This window comes from Gorilla gorilla, chromosome 2 (genome assembly GCF_029281585.2).
Source record: "Gorilla gorilla gorilla isolate KB3781 chromosome 2, NHGRI_mGorGor1-v2.1_pri, whole genome shotgun sequence".
Lineage (NCBI taxonomy): Eukaryota > Metazoa > Chordata > Mammalia > Primates > Hominidae > Gorilla > Gorilla gorilla.
Window position 1 is genome coordinate 205,499,074 of NC_086017.1, and position 17,517 is coordinate 205,516,590.

At 36.3% G+C, this 17,517-nt stretch overlaps 1 protein-coding gene across 6 annotated transcripts in view; it reads right to left on the bottom strand.

Moving 5' to 3' along the window:
- Positions 1 to 17,517, bottom strand: part of ATP13A3 (ATPase 13A3) — an 84,811-nt gene that overhangs the window by 40,150 nt on the left and 27,144 nt on the right. For 5 of the 6 annotated variants that reach the window (XM_055382690.2, XM_063704472.1, XM_055382689.2 and 2 more), the window contains exons 4-15: positions 17,338 to 17,511; positions 16,471 to 16,653; positions 16,153 to 16,223; positions 13,785 to 13,865; positions 12,585 to 12,654; positions 10,939 to 11,073; positions 10,386 to 10,458; positions 6,813 to 6,944; positions 5,107 to 5,286; positions 4,499 to 4,656; positions 3,569 to 3,757; positions 1,369 to 1,430 (exon numbers count right to left, since the gene is read on the bottom strand). In XM_055382690.2, coding sequence (XP_055238665.1) covers positions 1,369 to 1,430; positions 3,569 to 3,757; positions 4,499 to 4,656; positions 5,107 to 5,286; positions 6,813 to 6,944; positions 10,386 to 10,458; positions 10,939 to 11,073; positions 12,585 to 12,654; positions 13,785 to 13,865; positions 16,153 to 16,223; positions 16,471 to 16,653; positions 17,338 to 17,511 — 1,508 coding nt within the window. The remainder of the gene's footprint in view (positions 1 to 1,368; positions 1,431 to 3,568; positions 3,758 to 4,498; positions 4,657 to 5,106; positions 5,287 to 6,812; positions 6,945 to 10,385; positions 10,459 to 10,938; positions 11,074 to 12,584; positions 12,655 to 13,784; positions 13,866 to 16,152; positions 16,224 to 16,470; positions 16,654 to 17,337; positions 17,512 to 17,517) is intronic. The other variant, XM_055382692.2, reaches the window with a different exon arrangement.

Here is a 17,517-nt window from a genome sequence, read left to right on the forward strand (position 1 = left end):
TAAAGTGAGAAAATGAGAGAAAAAATGAGAATGTGAAAATGTGTATGTAAATTGGGGGAGCAATGGTAGAAATAATTTCTAATATATCTGAATAAATGTGCACATCATGGCACAGAAAGACTGAAAAGTAAACAAGTGGCAAAACACACACTAGGCAAACATCAGGCAAAAGAAAGCTGGTATAGAGCTATATAATTATAAGACAAAAGAGAATTTAAGGCAACATGCATTACTAGGGATAAGAAAGGTCACAATGTGACATACTATTTTCCAAGACACAACAACTCTTGAAATTACATTGGCCAAACAATACTGTCTCTCAAGCTATATACACCAAAATTTACCAGACTTTTGACGGGGGGAGGGGGGAAGACATAAACAAAACTACAGGAGTAAAACTTCTGAGCTTCAAAAAGCAACAGAAACAAAAGTAAAGAGATGAGCCAGAGACTAATAGGATAATTTTCAATACACAATATTGAAAAAGATTCCTATCCAAAAAATAAAAAAGACCTCTAACAAATAAGATAGACTTCCCAACAGAAAAATGAGGATATAAACACACAATACACAGAAGAATGCTAAATGACCCTCCCTCCAAAATGTGAAAAGATGCTCAATTGTATAAGAAATGAGAAGAATGTAAAAACCACAATGTAATACTCATATCCATCCATCTGGCAAAAATTACAAGTCTGACAATATTAAGTTTGGCAAGAATATGGAGTAAAAAGATCTTTACCCACTGAGAGAGAAAGCATAAGTAAGCTGAAGCCGTGCCCATGCTACGGCCCAGCCTTTCCATTTACAGGGATCTAGCTTACTGAAACTCAGCCACATGCCTACAAGGACTTGTGTGTGAGAACTTTAATTCCAGCACTATTTGCAACAGTGCAGAGAAAAAAGAAGAAAAAACAGAATTGTCCCTTAGTAGAAGAACAGACAAGGTTTAATCATTCAATGGAATAAGACAGAGCAGTTAAAATTAATAAACTAGATCTGCACATATCAACATGGATAAATCTTGAAAACAAAGTTTGGAGAGGGGAAAAAAGCAGCAAAACATATGTACAGTATATCATTCATGGATACTTATTTATAGATTTATACTTAGAAAAAATATAAAATATGCAAAAATAATTTCAGAATGGCAGTAGGAATTGGGGAAGGGATACAGTAGGACTTTGGCAACTTCTATAATATTTTAATATTCTAAAGGAAGCGATCTGAAGCAAATATGGCAACATGTCCACGGTTTAATCCTGGTGTAGGTACACAGTTGTCTATTACTTCCTTTATGTTTGAATGTTGCACATGTTAAAATATTAAAAATAAACTAATAAACTATCAAGTCTAACTAATATTTACCGTGCATTTTCCACTCGTTGAATCCCCCAAAGATCTAAACCATCTTCAGTTAGAGTTCCAGTCTAAAAAACAAAAAAGCACACATGCACAAAGTATGGATGATGCCTCAAAAAAAACCCAAAAATAAAAATAAAAAGCAACCACACAGCATTAGAAACTATGCTACATATGACATAATGGAGTTCTACAGAGTTAAAAAAAGAAACAGGGAAGATCCCTGATAGAGAATGGCTTCCAGGACATATGGTTAAAGTGGGAGAGGGGTGCAAACAATGATCACAAATCTTCTACGTAAGGGCAGAGAGGGGTATATATTTATGTGCTTATACTATCAAAAAAAAATCAATGGAAGGATGCACCAATTAACCTATCTTATCAATCAATAAAGGATGCCTATAAAGGAAAAAAGGAAGGATTACTGTATAAGGAGGGCCAAGAGGAACAGGTTAAAGTACATCAGGAGGAAGCAACTGGCCAAATCCACAAGGTAAATGACCTGGTTTCTTCAACAAAATAATTGGAGATAAGGGGTAAGTAAAGGCAATTGTTACATGTTAATTGTAAGCAATGTAATCCCTATTTGGATTCTGACTGAAAAATCGACTAGTAAAAATTTGAGATATGAGGAAATCTCAACTGGATATTAGAAAAACTAAAGAATTGCTAATTCTGTTAAATGTGATGGTGATATTTTAAATATCCTCTAGACACATACTAAGGTAGTTATGAGTGAAATAATGTCTGATGCTGTCCTCTTCAAAATGAGCGGATAGATAAAATAAGACTGACAATGTGTTGATAACTGATAAAGCTGGGTAATGAGTAAATGAGTGTTTATTATACACACATCTTTTCTCCACTTTTGTCTTAAAACTTTTGGGAAAGTTTCCAAAAAACACAAGCGTAAGTGAAATTTTTTGAACTGATAAATATGAAATAATTGTGGCAGTATGTGACATATTTTTTTCTAACAGAACATGTTTCCCATTTTTTTCTGTAATAATGATTTTGCACAAAAATCAAATTCGTATACATCAGTTACCCAGAAAAGTTTGATAGAAGGTTTTTTGGTCAAACTTTAATTCTCAGAAAACTTTAAAGAAAATTCCAGCTCAGGAAAGGAGAAACCTTTCTAAGAGGCAAGATATACTTCACACAGGTACATAATTTGTCATTTTCACATAAAATCAGTGACCTTCATAATTCTGAAACATATTCAATAAAATCATACAGCAAACACTAAACATACACACTTACAAGCAATAAAATCGTAATAAATATATATGTATAGAGCCTATTGTGTTAAATAAGAATGACCGTCTGAAAAATTAAAGGTCACGTAATCTTTACTGCTACTACTATTAATACTACTAGGCCTAATTCTGGAGTTAACTGAAGCTTTGAGCAAATAAGCAATATCCAAAGTATTAAAAATTGAGAAAATAAGAAATATAGCATGTCCTCAAATACGATTGTTTTGTCCGTCTTTTTTTATAACATGATGGGGGCCAGTGGTGGGGAGAGCTGAGGCCCAGCCGCGACCACTATCTACATGGAGTTTGCATGTTCTCTCCCTGTCTGCATGGGTTTCACTCCAGGTACTTCGGTTTCCTCCCACATTCAAAGCTACGCAAGTTAAGTGAACCAGCACATTTAAATGGTCCCAGTCTGCACGAGTATGAGTACACCCTGCGATACGATGGCATCCTGTCTAGGGCTGGTTCCTGCCTCGTTCCGCCAGCTGCTGAGATAGGCTCCCACTACCCAGGAGCCTGAAATAAAACAACTGGGTAAATAATTACCTTACTTGTTTTTATTTCTTTCTTAAATGAATGTATAGCTCATATTTATTTCAATGATTAATATCAGAAGTGTTTTAGATCCTTATTTAGAAGTTTGGTGATTTTTTGTGACCAAAATATGGCACAGGAACTTAAATCTCATTTGTATCAATTAGCCTATGGTAAAACTGGTTTCATTTCATTTAAAGTTGCAGTTTCCAAGAACCTATCAGTAATGTTAAGTGAGAACTTATGGTATAGAAAAATGATGCATATACCAAATAAGTGGAGGAAAAGGAAAATTAGAGGAACATGACAGAATGTGTCCAAATTTGTTGACAAAGAAAATAAAAAACATTGATCTAAATATTTAAACACTACAAAGTAACCTTTGAAAGTAACTATGAAACTGAACCAACCTTGTCAAAGCAAACAAGATTGAGCTGTCCACAAATATTTATTCTTTGAGGACTGATACAGAAAATACCGATTTTTTTCAGTCTTCTCTGAGCATACACAATACCAGCAGTCATTGCAGCAGGAAGTGCAGGGGGCACAGTAATTGTGATAATATCAAGAGACTCGATAATTATGACCCCAACTTGTACCTACAATTAACACAAAAATAAATGTCAAATCCCCAGTATTATTTACGGATTTAATATGGGTATTTCTTTAGTGAAAATCTGTAAGCCATTTTCAATTATGTATTTCAATTTTATGTATGTGTGTGTATATACATATCTATTAACCATATATAATTTTTTTCTTCAGATATTTCTGCAAAATAAAAAAGCTCAATGGATTATAGAATGACAGCTACTTTCAAAAGAAACTTATCTCATTTTCAAGGCGCTACATACTTCACACATGACACACTTCAAAGCCGGTCAACAATCATTATCAGATATTGCCTCAGCATGCACACACCTTACTGTGCCACTCTCCACTTCTGACAAGCGGCGCCTTCAATTAACTAACCACAAATCATTTTAACACTGTATATTACATCTCAGAGGTAAAAAAGAGAAAATAAAGCTTTTGGTGATTATGTGGGGTTTTTTTTTTTTCCTGTTTTTTTTTTTTTTTTAAAGTCACAAGACCAAGTAAAAGACCATCTAAACCAGAGGCACCCAAAAGAAGTATCCTTTACAATGGAAATGTTCTATAGCTGGGCTTTCTAATATCATAGCTACTAGTCTCATGACTTTGTTAGCATTAAATTAATTAAAATTAAATTAGCTTAAAATTTTAGTTCCTCATTCTCACTAGCCACATTTCAAATCCTCAATAGCTGCATGTGATAAATAATTGAGGTTCAAACCCTATTAAGAGTCCCACATACATACCTCATTTAAAATGCTATTAATAATAGTGTAGATAAACCCAATGCCAGCAACTGCCACAAGACATAGTAGAAACAAGTAGGCATCTCTGTAGAGTTTAAAATCAGTTGGTTTGGGATACAATATGGAACGAACAAGCTGTCCTTTGGAAGTACTAAATCCTTTCAAAAAAAGAAGACAATTATTGATATTTTTATAAGAAAATGAGAATTATCTCCCAAAACAGAATCTCTTTTTTTTTTTTTTTTTTGAGACAGAGTCTCGCTCTGTCACCCAGGCTGGAGTACAGTGGTGTGATCTCGACTCACTGCAAGCTCCGCCTCCCGGGTTCACGCCATTCTCCTGCCTCAGCCTCCTGAGTAGCTGGGACTGCAGGCGCCCGCCACCAGGCCCGGCTAATTTTTTTGTAATTTTGGTAGAGACGGGGTTTCACCATGTTAGCCAGGATGGTCTCAATCTCCTGACCTCATGATCCGCCCACCTCGGCTTCCCAAACTGCTGGGATTACAGGTGTTAGCCACTGCACCCAGCCCAGAATCTCTTTTTAAACATTTAGTAGGTATCAAATATGTTGAAACATGCAAAAAGAGATTAATTAAGATGTTTCCTACCTGTTCTAACAACTATGGCTTTGACGAGTTCTCCAGTGTAGAAACGAGTCTGAATAACAGTTGTCCCACAAAACAAAGTATGTCGTTTATGTGTTTCTGGATTATATAATTCATCTCCTATTCCTTTCACATCCACTGAAGGATTTGGCAAATTAGTCTTTGTCACTGGAACACTTTCTCCTTTAAAAAACAACAACAACAACAACAACAACAACAAAAAGTTTACAAATTATTAAACGAAAGCACAGGAATCAGTATCGAACACCAAAAAATATTAAATTGTTAAATATTTTAAATGCTACCGTACTGTTTACAATAATCACTGAGAGTTGTATATGTGGACAACATGGCTTAATTTTTTGTCTACCAATTTCCTCACATAGAAGTATCAAATATTATCTCCCACAATAATTCCAGAAAGTGATTTGTGGCTCAAAGGTAATATTTGTTTATATTTAGAACAGTTGCATTGTTCAGTTTCAAATAATTTCAAAAAAGATTAAGTAGTTGATATAGTCCCTGCACCTGTTTTCTTATCTCTAAGAACTAATGGTAACAGTGGAAAGCACTGTACAAAAGAGATGTGAGGGCCTACCCCGATCCACCCCTACACACACACATACACACACACACACACACATACACACAGAGAGAGAGAACAGAAAAGACAGCTGGGCAAAAAAGAGATGTGAAAATGAGTAATGTGGTGGTTCTCTCAAACAACCACAAACAGCCAAATTCTTTTTAAAATTAATTCTCTGTAGCATTCACATTTCTTGCTTCAAAGAAGGCATGTGTGTCAGATATGTATTTGTTTGTGTGTTTTAAGATACAAGATATGTGTTTGTGTGTTTTAAGACACGACTCTTAACAGTTTCAAAATGTATTACATATAAATCGTTTTCTAGCCAGATCAACTAGGACAATTAAAAAAAAATTCACACGATTAAAATAAGATATTGGACAGGCACAGTGGCTCACGCCTGTAATCCCAACACTTTGGGAGGCCAAGGTGGATGGATCACTTGAGGACAGGAGTTCACGACCAGCCTGGCCAACGTGGTGAAGCCGTCTCTACTAAGAATGCAAAAATTAGCCATGCATGGTGGCACACACCTGTAGTCCCAGCTACTCGGGAGGCTGAGGCATAAGAGCTGCTTGAACCTGGGAGCAGAGGCTGCAGTGAGCCAAGATCGCACCACTGCTCTCCATCCTGGGTGACAGAACAAGGCTCTGTCTCAAAACAAAACAAAACAAAACAAAACAAAAAAATCAAGCTCTACCTCAAGATTGTGAATTTCCAAAGGGAAGTCATTTTAAAGCCTGTATCTCCTCAGTTCAAGAAAAATATAAAATCTTTCTTTATTCCCACTTTTTACACATCAAATGGGGAACCAAATACTGTATGCCACATTCTCCGTGGGAAAAGGCCGCCTTTCCACTTCCCTAACCATAAACCATTTCCTAAGGTCCAAAGAGTAGCCAGAGTGAGGTCAAGAGATGTGACCAACACTATAGCACAGTATCTAGTATTACAGCTGAGTATAATGCAGAATTCGGTCTACTGAGAATTTTAAATCTCCAATATCCAACATATTCATGAGTAAAGGTACAAATGACATAGCTAATTTTGAAAAGGCTTAATCAGTAACTTAGTCATGATATATCATGAACAACTCATGTTGATATTTACTCATTTAGCTTACCTGTTAACATGCTTTCGTTTACAATGCAGGTACCATTAATAAGCACAGCATCACAAGGCATTATTGTCCCATTTAATGGAATGACCATGACATCTCCTGGCACAAGGTCGGTAGAAAAGATTTCTTCTATTTCTGAAATTAAAGAAAGAAAGAAAAATCTGAAAAAGATATTCTTTACCTTGGAAAAATACAGCAAATACTATTCAGAAGTCATCTGATCTCAATACGAAGTTTATAATGGGGTAAAATAGAAAAATCCAACAAATGGCAAGTTTTAACAAGTAAGATTATTAGGCTAACAAAGCATGGTGTGTCAGCTAGTTAGTCTCCTGCTAGGACACCAGCTGTGCACCAGTGATGCCAAGTACCCTCTGACGAAGCAGGTTAAGTGTGCTTCAACACTCATGATAACTGTCCATGATAAATGTTGACTATTAGCCTAAGGAAGAGACACAATGAGTCCACAAAGGAGATGCCTGTGAAACAGGTCAAACAAACTCCGATTTCTATAATCCCTTGGAAAAAGAAGGAAGCACTAGAAAACTTAGCATATTTTCTTTTCAACAGCGTACCTATAATATTCCTTTTCTCACTGCCACTATTTATAACCTTCAAGTCTCATTGCCTCAATATTCCTAAATTACTCTTTTTAGATATTATTTTAAATATGAGTAAATTCATTAAATAAATTAAACACTGTAATATTTTATCTAGTTCATTATTTCCTTACAAATTTTAGTGAAACACTTTTAAAAAAAGATCTTCCCTCTGGTACAAGTTGGTGTTTGAAAAAAAGAAAAATGAAAATGAAAAGATCTTCCGAAGGGTGAAAGGCTTTTCTTTAGGGTCACCTTACATGTAGGTATTCTCTCTCTTTTCCTCTCATTCTCTAACACCCTCCCTCTCCCTGTCCAGGTTTAATACTGTGCTCAGAAGACAGTCACACTAGTTTATAAATGGAGATGGATGAGAAGAAACTTATTGTTTGTGATGTTAGCCTGTAAGACAAACACTCTTTCTTTCCTTTTTTTAAAAAAGGAAGTAATTTACTAAATTATGAGGGAACAATTTTTAAAGAATGACATTTAGTACATAGTAGATATTATCGATCTTCGTTTTAAAAATAAGATCCCTTCTTTTAAAAATTTGGATTTCTTTAAAAAGAAAATAAATCCATTCCTCAGATGGAAAGAAAAAAGTAAAAATTTGACTTTTCTTAAAGCTTTTAAATACCACTTGAAGTTCTACTCCTTTTAGGCGTACCAGAAAACAAGGTATCAATGATATGTAAGACTATACAAAGTAGGTAGGGAAGGTTCAAGTTGAATGGTATGTCTGTCCTGGCATCCCCATTATCTTCAGCAACAGCAGAACCAGAAGAGGAGAGGCATCAATAAGCTACACATCTTAGACTTCAGCTAAGGGAGGCAGATCTTCCCAGCTAGAGTAGCAAGTGGCCAGGAAGCACAGGGAAGGAAGCAATCTCTTGCGTGTAGTCTGAGTCAAGAAAATGGAGACTGATTTGGTGTTCTGAGTAAATCAAAGCGGCTTCTGCCTCCAAGGCCCATGATGCTGTGCTGCCTCCTTTACCTCTTCAACATCTTGCCAGACAAGTTACATGTCCAAAATATTACCCTTCTTGCAAGCCTGCTTCTCTTCCACAGTTTCCTATTTAACTAAACAGCACCATCATCCATCCACCTAGCCAGACACTGCTCCATGGCCTCATATCCAATGAGTTAAATCCTGTTCAATGGTCACATTTAAGTATCTTTTGAACTCATTTCTTTTCATCTCCGCAATTGCTACCTTGATTCCGGGGGGCATGCCTTCAGTATTACTCTCCTCTAAACCAGTCTGAATGTGGACGCCAGGATGATTTTTTTCCAAAGGGCAAGTATTTTATCACTCCTCTGCTTAAAACCCTTCAACGGTGGCTATGCATGGTGGCTCGTGCCTGTAATCCCAGCACTCTGGGAGGCCGAGGCGGGCAGATCACTTGAGGCCAGGAGTACCAGACCAGCCTGGCCAACAAGGTTGACACTGTTTCTACTAAAAACACAAAAATCAGCTGGGTGTGATGGTGCGTACGCCTGTAATCCCAGCACTTTGGAAGGCCGAGGCGGGTGGATCACTTCAGACCCAGAGTTAGAGACCAGCCTGGCCAACATGGTAACACCCTGTTTCTACTAAAAATACAAAAAACTGGCTGGGCGTGGTGGCACATGCCTCTAATCCCGGCTACTCAGGAGGCTGAGGCACAAGAATTCCTTGAACCTGGGAGGCGGAGGTTGCAGTGAGCCAAGATTGCCACTGCTCTCCAGCCTGGGAGGGAGACTCTATCGAAAAAATAAAATAAAATAAAATAAATTAATAATAATACCCTTCAATGGCTTTCCACTGTCTTTTGGACTGAGCCCAAATCCCTAACATGCTTCAGAGAGCTATCTATCATTTATAGTTGCTGTATTTGTCATACTAAATTTCTTCTTTCAGTTCTTATAATGTCCACACAATCTCTAATTTCTAGGCCTTTGGGTATTTAGAACCCTCTTCTCTCTTTCTCTCAGCCTCCCCTTATCAACTTCTCACCTACCTCTTATTTGGCTAATTCAAATAGTCACCACTTACAAGCACTTAATCAAAGAAGTCATCCCTGATACCTACAGTAAATGAGCTCCCCTAATATATAAGTTGGCTGACTTCTCCTTATCATAGCATTTGTCCCACTGTATTGTTACTGTTACTACTGTTATCTCTACACCGAATCCCCAGAGCCTAGCATAGTGCCTGATACATAGAAGAAAAATACAATTGTATATAAATAAATGAATTTGATACAAACTCAGGAACTGAAATGTATACTTTTAGTTCTTAAAAAAATGAATGTATGTGCGAGGCAGAGTGGCTCAAGCCTGTAATCTCAAAGCTGCGGGAGACTGAGGCAGGAGGATCTCTTGAGCCCAGGAATTCAAGACCAGCATGGGCAACACAGTGAGACCTCGCCTCTTCAAAAAAAGAAAAAAAATTAGCCAGGAATGGTGGCACAAGCCTGTAGTCCCACCTACTTGGGAGGCTGAGACAGGAGGGTAAGTTGAGCCACTGCACTCAGGCCTGCGCAACAGTGAGACCACGTTGACTTTAAAAAAAAAAAAAAAAAGGCCGGGTGCATAGTGCAGTGGCTCAAACCTGTAATCCCAACACTTTGGGAGGCCCAGGTGGGCAGATCACTTCAGCCCAGAAGTCTGAGACCAGACTGGGCAACATGGCAAAACCCTGTCTCTAAAAAAAAAAAAAAAAAAAATACAAAAATTAGCTGGGCGTGGTAGCATGCACCTGTAGTCCCAGCTACTTGGGAGCCTAAAGTGGGAGGATTATTTGAGTCTGGGAGGTCAAGGCTGCAGTAAGCTGAGATTGTGCCTTTGCACTCCAGCCTAAGTGACAGAGACACTGACTCAATCAATCAATCAATCAAAGAATGTATATGTATTATACTTTGGGCTTACTTCACACATTATGCCTAACAGGTATCTTTTTTGATTTATTCTTCCAACATTCACTTCAATTACTTACCTTCATTTACTCTACAAACTGAAACTCTTACGGTACTATGAGTTGCCACCATGTCATGCAACATAACATATTGCTGAAAGAGGAAAAAGAAGTTAGAAACTAGCCAATATGAACCCACTCCTCAAGAAAAAAGCCAGAGTGCTAAAAAAATAAGTTAATTCAATAAATGCATATCACTCCATCTTTATAAAATGTCGAGTCAGAAATTTGGAGTACTCATTGTTTTAGTTCAAGACAAAACAAGAAGCAGTTTAACAGGATAGCCCTGAAAACAGTACCTTCCAGTATTCTAGTCTGTGATCAGCAACTACAGATCCCTGTGGCCTCTAGACAGTCAAGTGGTAGAGTCTTGACTCTAAAAAGCACCTGCCATCCCCAACCTCCCAACCAGCAAAACAAACAAAAAAGGGAGGGGAGAAGAAGCATATATTCATGCAACTAAAATAATGACTGCATTGAGAATTTACTTTGTGCTGAGTACTATTCTACACACTTTAGATGTTACTACAAAATACAAATACAGTTGTGAAACCCATAATAAATTTGAACTTACCTTTCTAATGGAATATAGTGAGCTTACGATTGATACTATGGACATAACCACAATAGCTAGAGCATAGTAATAGTATTCATCAGTGCTCCACAGTATAACACTGAACAGCTGGAAAATGTAAAATGGGTTGAGAACCTAAAAAACAAGATTTTAAAGTCAAACTGAATGAGGTATTAATGACCATACAGATTGTCCACCTTTTCATTTGACAACCAAAAAGCTACAAATATGTACAAGATAAGCTCCATAGTATTCTACGGCAAAATGTACTTCCCTAAAAAGTAGGGCAAGCTGGGCGCGGTGGCTCACGCCTGTAATCCCAGCACTTTGGGAGGCCAAGGCGGGCGGATCATGAGGTCAGGAGATCAAAACATCCTGGCTAACACGGTGAAACCCTGTCTCTACTAAAAAATACTAAAAAAATTAGCTGGGCATGGTGGCAGGCGCCTGTAGTCCCAGCTACTCAGGAGGCTGAAGCAGGAGAATGGCTTGAACCCGGGAGGCAGAGCTTGCAGTGAGCCGAGATCACGCCACTGCAGCCTGGGAGACAGAGCGAGACTCCGTCTCAAAAAAAAAAAAAAAAAAGGTACGGCAATATGCCATCATACTCTTATTATCATTAAACTACTAGAATTTGGCTAAATAAGGTTAATTTAAATTACTGGCATCCATTTAGATTCATACTATCCAAATATAGATTCAGCTAGAAAAGGCTAGTAAGTGTATGATTTTAGCCATTCTGCAATCTGCTTTGGCAATAAAGTACATTTATTTCCAATTACTGTGCTCTGGGCTAATAGAATACAAAACTTTTAACGAAATTGAACAAATGTTTGCTTACTATAAACTCAAAACACAAATTTACTTATATATCAAAAGTTAACTGGAGGCCAAAGGAAAGACAAATATGAGTTAATGGGTTATGTTATGTTACTTTGCTTTCTCTAAGATAATAACTAAGTATTAAATCCTGAATGAAAAAGAGATAAAGGGAGACCTTGGCAATGAACTTCATCCACCCAAATGTCATGGTATTTTATCAATTTCATTAAACACCCCCCACCCAATGTCTTCAAATTGATGCTTCTGTACTTTTCAAAGCACTTTCATATATAGTCTCATTTTACCTCAAAACCAAATGAGATAATTGGAAAAAACTTATTCCAAGTTTATAGGTAAAGGAGCAACAGAGAGAATGTACTAAAGATCAGAGCTAGTTACTGATGGAACTACATTAAAATCAGGTCTTCCAATTCCTAATCACTACACTATGCTATGCTCATAAGCAACATTACATGGCCACTCCCAGGAACTGATGAAAAACAATCTTACTTCTACTCCTAAAAGTGTTCACCTAATACAACTAATTCTTGAACTTTAGCCAAAAACCAGAATGAAGATTGGTGAGCCTAACTCTGCTAGACATTCAACAGGTAATAAAAACAAAACTAGACAAAATTTTAAGAATACATGCCCCAGATTCTTTCTCTACCAGAATAAATGTCTTCCGTCTTTACCTTCCAAGTAAAAATATGCAAAAAAGAGGTTAGGAAAAAGAAAACCAAGAATATTTTAATCACGACTCATTCCAAATTGACACATCCATTGATCATGACTGTTAAGTTATATACAATCAATAGTCTTACCTCTTTAATTAGAAGCTTAAAAACAGAAGGCACTTTTACAGCAATTTCATTTACTCCATAAAGCAGTTTTCTATAACAGGAAAATACATTAATAGTATTACATTATATCATAATAGTATAATTTACGAAAGGCATTATATTAGGTAAGGCTTAAACCACAGACTGTTCTTATTCATGTCTCCAAACACCTGTCTTCTATAATTCAAACTCTCTACCTACAGAATTTAAAACAAAGAAGTCAATAGTAGATACCTATACTGGTAGCACTTAACTTCATTTTGTCTCACATCTTTATGTGTGACAAGTATCTTTCCCACTAGTCTATAATACCTTGTGAGCAAAAGGTTCTCTTTTGCATCCTTGAACACACTAGATCTTAACAATTTTGAATTACAATTATTTTTTGCAAGAAGCCAAATAAATTTGAGGGATCTTTTTTTTTTTTAATATTGCACTAACAGTGTTTAGTTCAAAACATTGTACATTTGACTTTAAAAGAAAATGCTTTTAAAGTTTAAATGTTTCCACTTAATTCCTTATGTTACAATAGTATTTTCTATATGATAGAGTAATTCTAGACTTTTATGAAATGTAAGTCTAAATGAGTGAATTTTATGTTCCACCCCTTTGAAAGAACATGTTACAGAACTACAAGAACATTTCTTATTGAATTTCAAAGTGGCATTTATCTTTAACATATGCAATACACTGGTGTATTTTTATGATTTAACAAGGAATAACACAATGAGGGAGATTATGTCTCCCAATTTACAATCTTTCATTACAGTGAATTTGAACTCATGCTTGTATTTCAGAAAATCTAAGGTGCTATCAATTGTAAGGCATACCATCATTACATGATTGAGAAAGACAAAAATGCTATCAAGAATGACACTTCACCAACTCTATGACACATCCCAATCTCAGAGATGTTAAAAGGTGGAAAAATGTGCACCTGGGAACTGATGAAATATGGTATAATTTCAGGGATACCAACTTCAAAATATCAGCTTGCACATTTTTATAATTCTTAAACTAAGACAGTCTTACCCAAATAAAACATCAATAAATTCTCAACTACTATGTCTGTAATATTTAAGTATCTGTTAATATGTACAACTATATGGTAAAGGGTTGACTATGTATACTACTGCTTTTAGGAATTTTGAGAAGATCTAACTTTAGTTGGATAAAAATTACCTGTAGGCATGCATCCCCTTTGTCAGTCCTGCACTATGCTTTTCATAAATTGACGTACAAGAAACACCTTCATCCAGTCCCCTAAATAAATCCAAAGTTTTTACTTTAAACAAAGTTTAAAATATCCAAATTTCTTAACGCCTCATTTTTCTATATGCCTGATTTTATAAAGGTGTGACTTCCTTACAAATCCTTAGAAACTCTTAACAAAAATTGAGATAACAAATGAGAATTTTTAAATCTCAAATTCTTAAGATAAACAATGACAAATCTAAGTCTCAAACCCAACTTCGAAGCTATTCAATATATTTATTGCAGGATAGATGAGATGGCTCTAAATACTCAAATTTAAATAATAATATCATTATCCTTAAGACTGTACCAAAGCTGTAATAACTAAAACTAAACTTTAAAATTTTAAGATAAAGTATAACTTGAGAATTCTAAACCAAAGATGAAAACATTTTACTTTTTAGCTACATAGTTTCTCCTTTTCAATTTTAGAGTCAAATTAAGAATTTCTATTCATTTTCTTCCATCTCCATAAAAGCATCAATCCAAACCCTTCCCTAATGCATACCTGGTTTGAAGTGCAGAATTTATGAGTCACAGACAATGCCTAAAATCTGTAATAATTCTAAGTGGGCTTCAACTAACACATCTACTTTTTCCCAAAATATCTTAATTATGCTTTTTTTTTGAGATGGAGTTTTGCTCTGTCGCCAGGCTGGAGTGCAGTGGCGCAATCTCGGCTCACTGCAACCTCTGCCTCCTGGGTTCAAGCGATTCTCCTGCCTCAGCCTCCTGAGTAGTTAGGAGTACAGGCACACACCACCACGCCCAGCTAATTTTTGTAATTTTAGTAGAGAAGGGGTTTCACCATGTTGGCCAGAATGGTCTCAAGCTCTTGACCTCAGGTGATCCGCCCGCCTTGGCCTCCCAAAGTGCTGGGATTACAGGCATGAGCCACCGCCCCCCGCCTTAATTATGCTTATTTTAACTGAGATACCAGCTATAACTCTAAAGCAAAGAAAGTCCTACATATACTTAATTCCAATCCTTTTCCACACCTTCCACATAGGAAAGCTAAGCTTCATAATTCACTTCAATCAATGGAGTAAGTTTAAATTTTTAAGTTTCTATGGCTGGCAAAAAACACACAGTAAATATGTTTGACATTTCTTCCCAATGAATTTGATGACTTCTCCAGAAGGCAGCAGGGGCCAGTGCCAAGTCAAAAAAAAAAAAAAAAAAAAAATTTTTTTTTAAACAAAATGACAGCCCATTGGCAATTTTCTTTGTTTTTATGAGACGCAGTTTCGCTCTTTGGCCCAGGCTGGAACGGAGTGGCACGGTATCAGCTCACTGCAACCTCCGGCCCCCTGGGTTTGAGCGATTCTCCTGCCTCAACCTCCTGAGTATTTGGGATTATAGCCACCCGTCACCAGGCTATTTTTTTTTGTATTTTTTGTAGGGACGGGGTTTCACCGTGTTGGCCAGGTTGGTCTTGAACTCCTCACCTCAGGTGATCCGCCCGCCTTGGCCTCTTAAAGTGCTAGAATTACAGGCATGAGACACCGCGCCCGGCCTGATTTTCTTTAAGGCAATAGTTCTTAATCAGGAATGGTTTTTAAAACTAGGCATGTAAAAATGCCCATGCCCATTCCAGAATGTTCCAATTCATTAGTGTATCTGAGTAAAAAATCCAGGTATATTTTATTTTTTACTTCCAATAGAAACCTACAGGTATGAATATTTTAAATGTTCATAACATGATTTTCTTTTTACCGCTAAAATTAAGAATTCCTTTGGCACTCTAAAGCAACGATATTAATGAGTATTTATAATAATCATTTTAACAGCAATAAAAATAAAATCTTAATGTGTACTTACATAACTTAAATCCTCGATTAAAAATAAAGGAATTACTACAGCTTGCCCCATTCTTTATCTACATAGTAAAATTAAATTTCTCTTTGCCTATTACTCTACTCCTCAAGTACCACAGGCTTTAAGTGTCAGTCAACTAACAGGTAACGATTCAGATACTCTAAGTTAAGATACAGGCTATGAGGTATACTCAAAATCACTTTGAGGTGAAACAGGTAAGAACTCAGACTCAGTAGACTTTGGCATCATACTGATTCTAGGTTTCATGTAAACTCTGCCATGGTGCAAGCTGCGGTGGGACTTATTTTAAAACGGCTAATGAGCCTTCAAACAGCAACAGGGAGATGTTAATTAATACGTGAATAGAAATTATAAAATAAAACCTCAGCAATTTTATGAATACTAGAATGGAATCTTTTCTACCTAGAACGTTTTCAGGATATTCAAAATACAATCCAAACAAAAGGAAGATACTTACTTTAAGAAATCAAAATTGTGAATGGTATCATTCCAGAAATATTTCACACTATGGTGGGTGAAATAACGAATCTGTGGAACACAAATAAACGTCACACCAAAAAGCATATCATCACTTGTGATATGTAATCTGTTACTTCTATTAACAGCTATATATAGGATTATATATAGCATTATATATAGTAATATGTAATATTTTATATGTATGTAAATTTATCTCAAGCATTAACTGCAAACACAAAATTACAAAATATACATGATAGCATAAAATGTAACAATTCTGATTTTTAAAGAAACTTTGACATTAAGATCACAATACCTGTTGTGATTCAGTCTGTGAATATTTACTGATCCTGTGCCTATTTTCTTCAGTGGGATTCTCAAGTAAACAAACTGCATGGCCATTTGAAAGCTTATTAGACATAGATTTTGGACTTGAAACTGGGTAAGTTTCCAAAGAAAGAATGCGAATTTTTGCACAAAACCACATTTTGAATTCATCCTTAAAGAGAGAAAGGGATAACGGTAAGGAGTCAATTTTATATAAAACTGCCTATATTTTCATTTATTTTCCATTCTTTACAAGACATTATTTCCTCATCTCTAATTGAGGAAACATCACGCCTACTCACTAAATACTAAACCATTTCATGAGGATGCTTAAATTCAAACATAAGGTGCTTTCCATTGCTCATGGTTTTTATGACATATTTTACCGATAAGCACATCAATACTTCATAAAATATCATGAGTAATTCCTTAATTAGCCTATATTTTAGACTAAATATTAAAACCTCTTATAAAATGCTTCCAATTAGGGTTTTTAAAAAAAAACAAGGCTGAGATGCATCAGCATCACACAGCAGACAGGCAGCTGGCCTAGTGACCGAGATCTGGACTACAGTCCTAATGGACCAGCACCGTAACAGACAAGTATCTAATCTCTCAGGGCAATAAGAGATATGAAAGGAAGGGGGTGAATCTGATCATCTTTAAGATTCCTTTAAACTCTCATCACTATAATAATAGTCAATTCAAACACAAATCCTCTAGAAATACTAGAATTAGCATTCCTCATTTTATCCAGGCAGCAATGTTCCCTTCATCTATTATTTTGAATAAAGTATACACAAAGACATTGTTTTACTCCTTAAATAATCAGCTACAAGTAAACACATAAACTTACAGTAGTCCTCAGCAGCACTACTTCACAGTCTTTAATTGCAGCTCTGACACAGGTCGCTTTCACCCGCCACTCAGGCATCCAATAGAGGAGGAGGAGGAGAAACCCACCAGAGCAAATCACTCCTAAAGAAACTATGGCAAGCTTCCAGCGACTCAAATTGTAACCATAAATCTCCTGCAT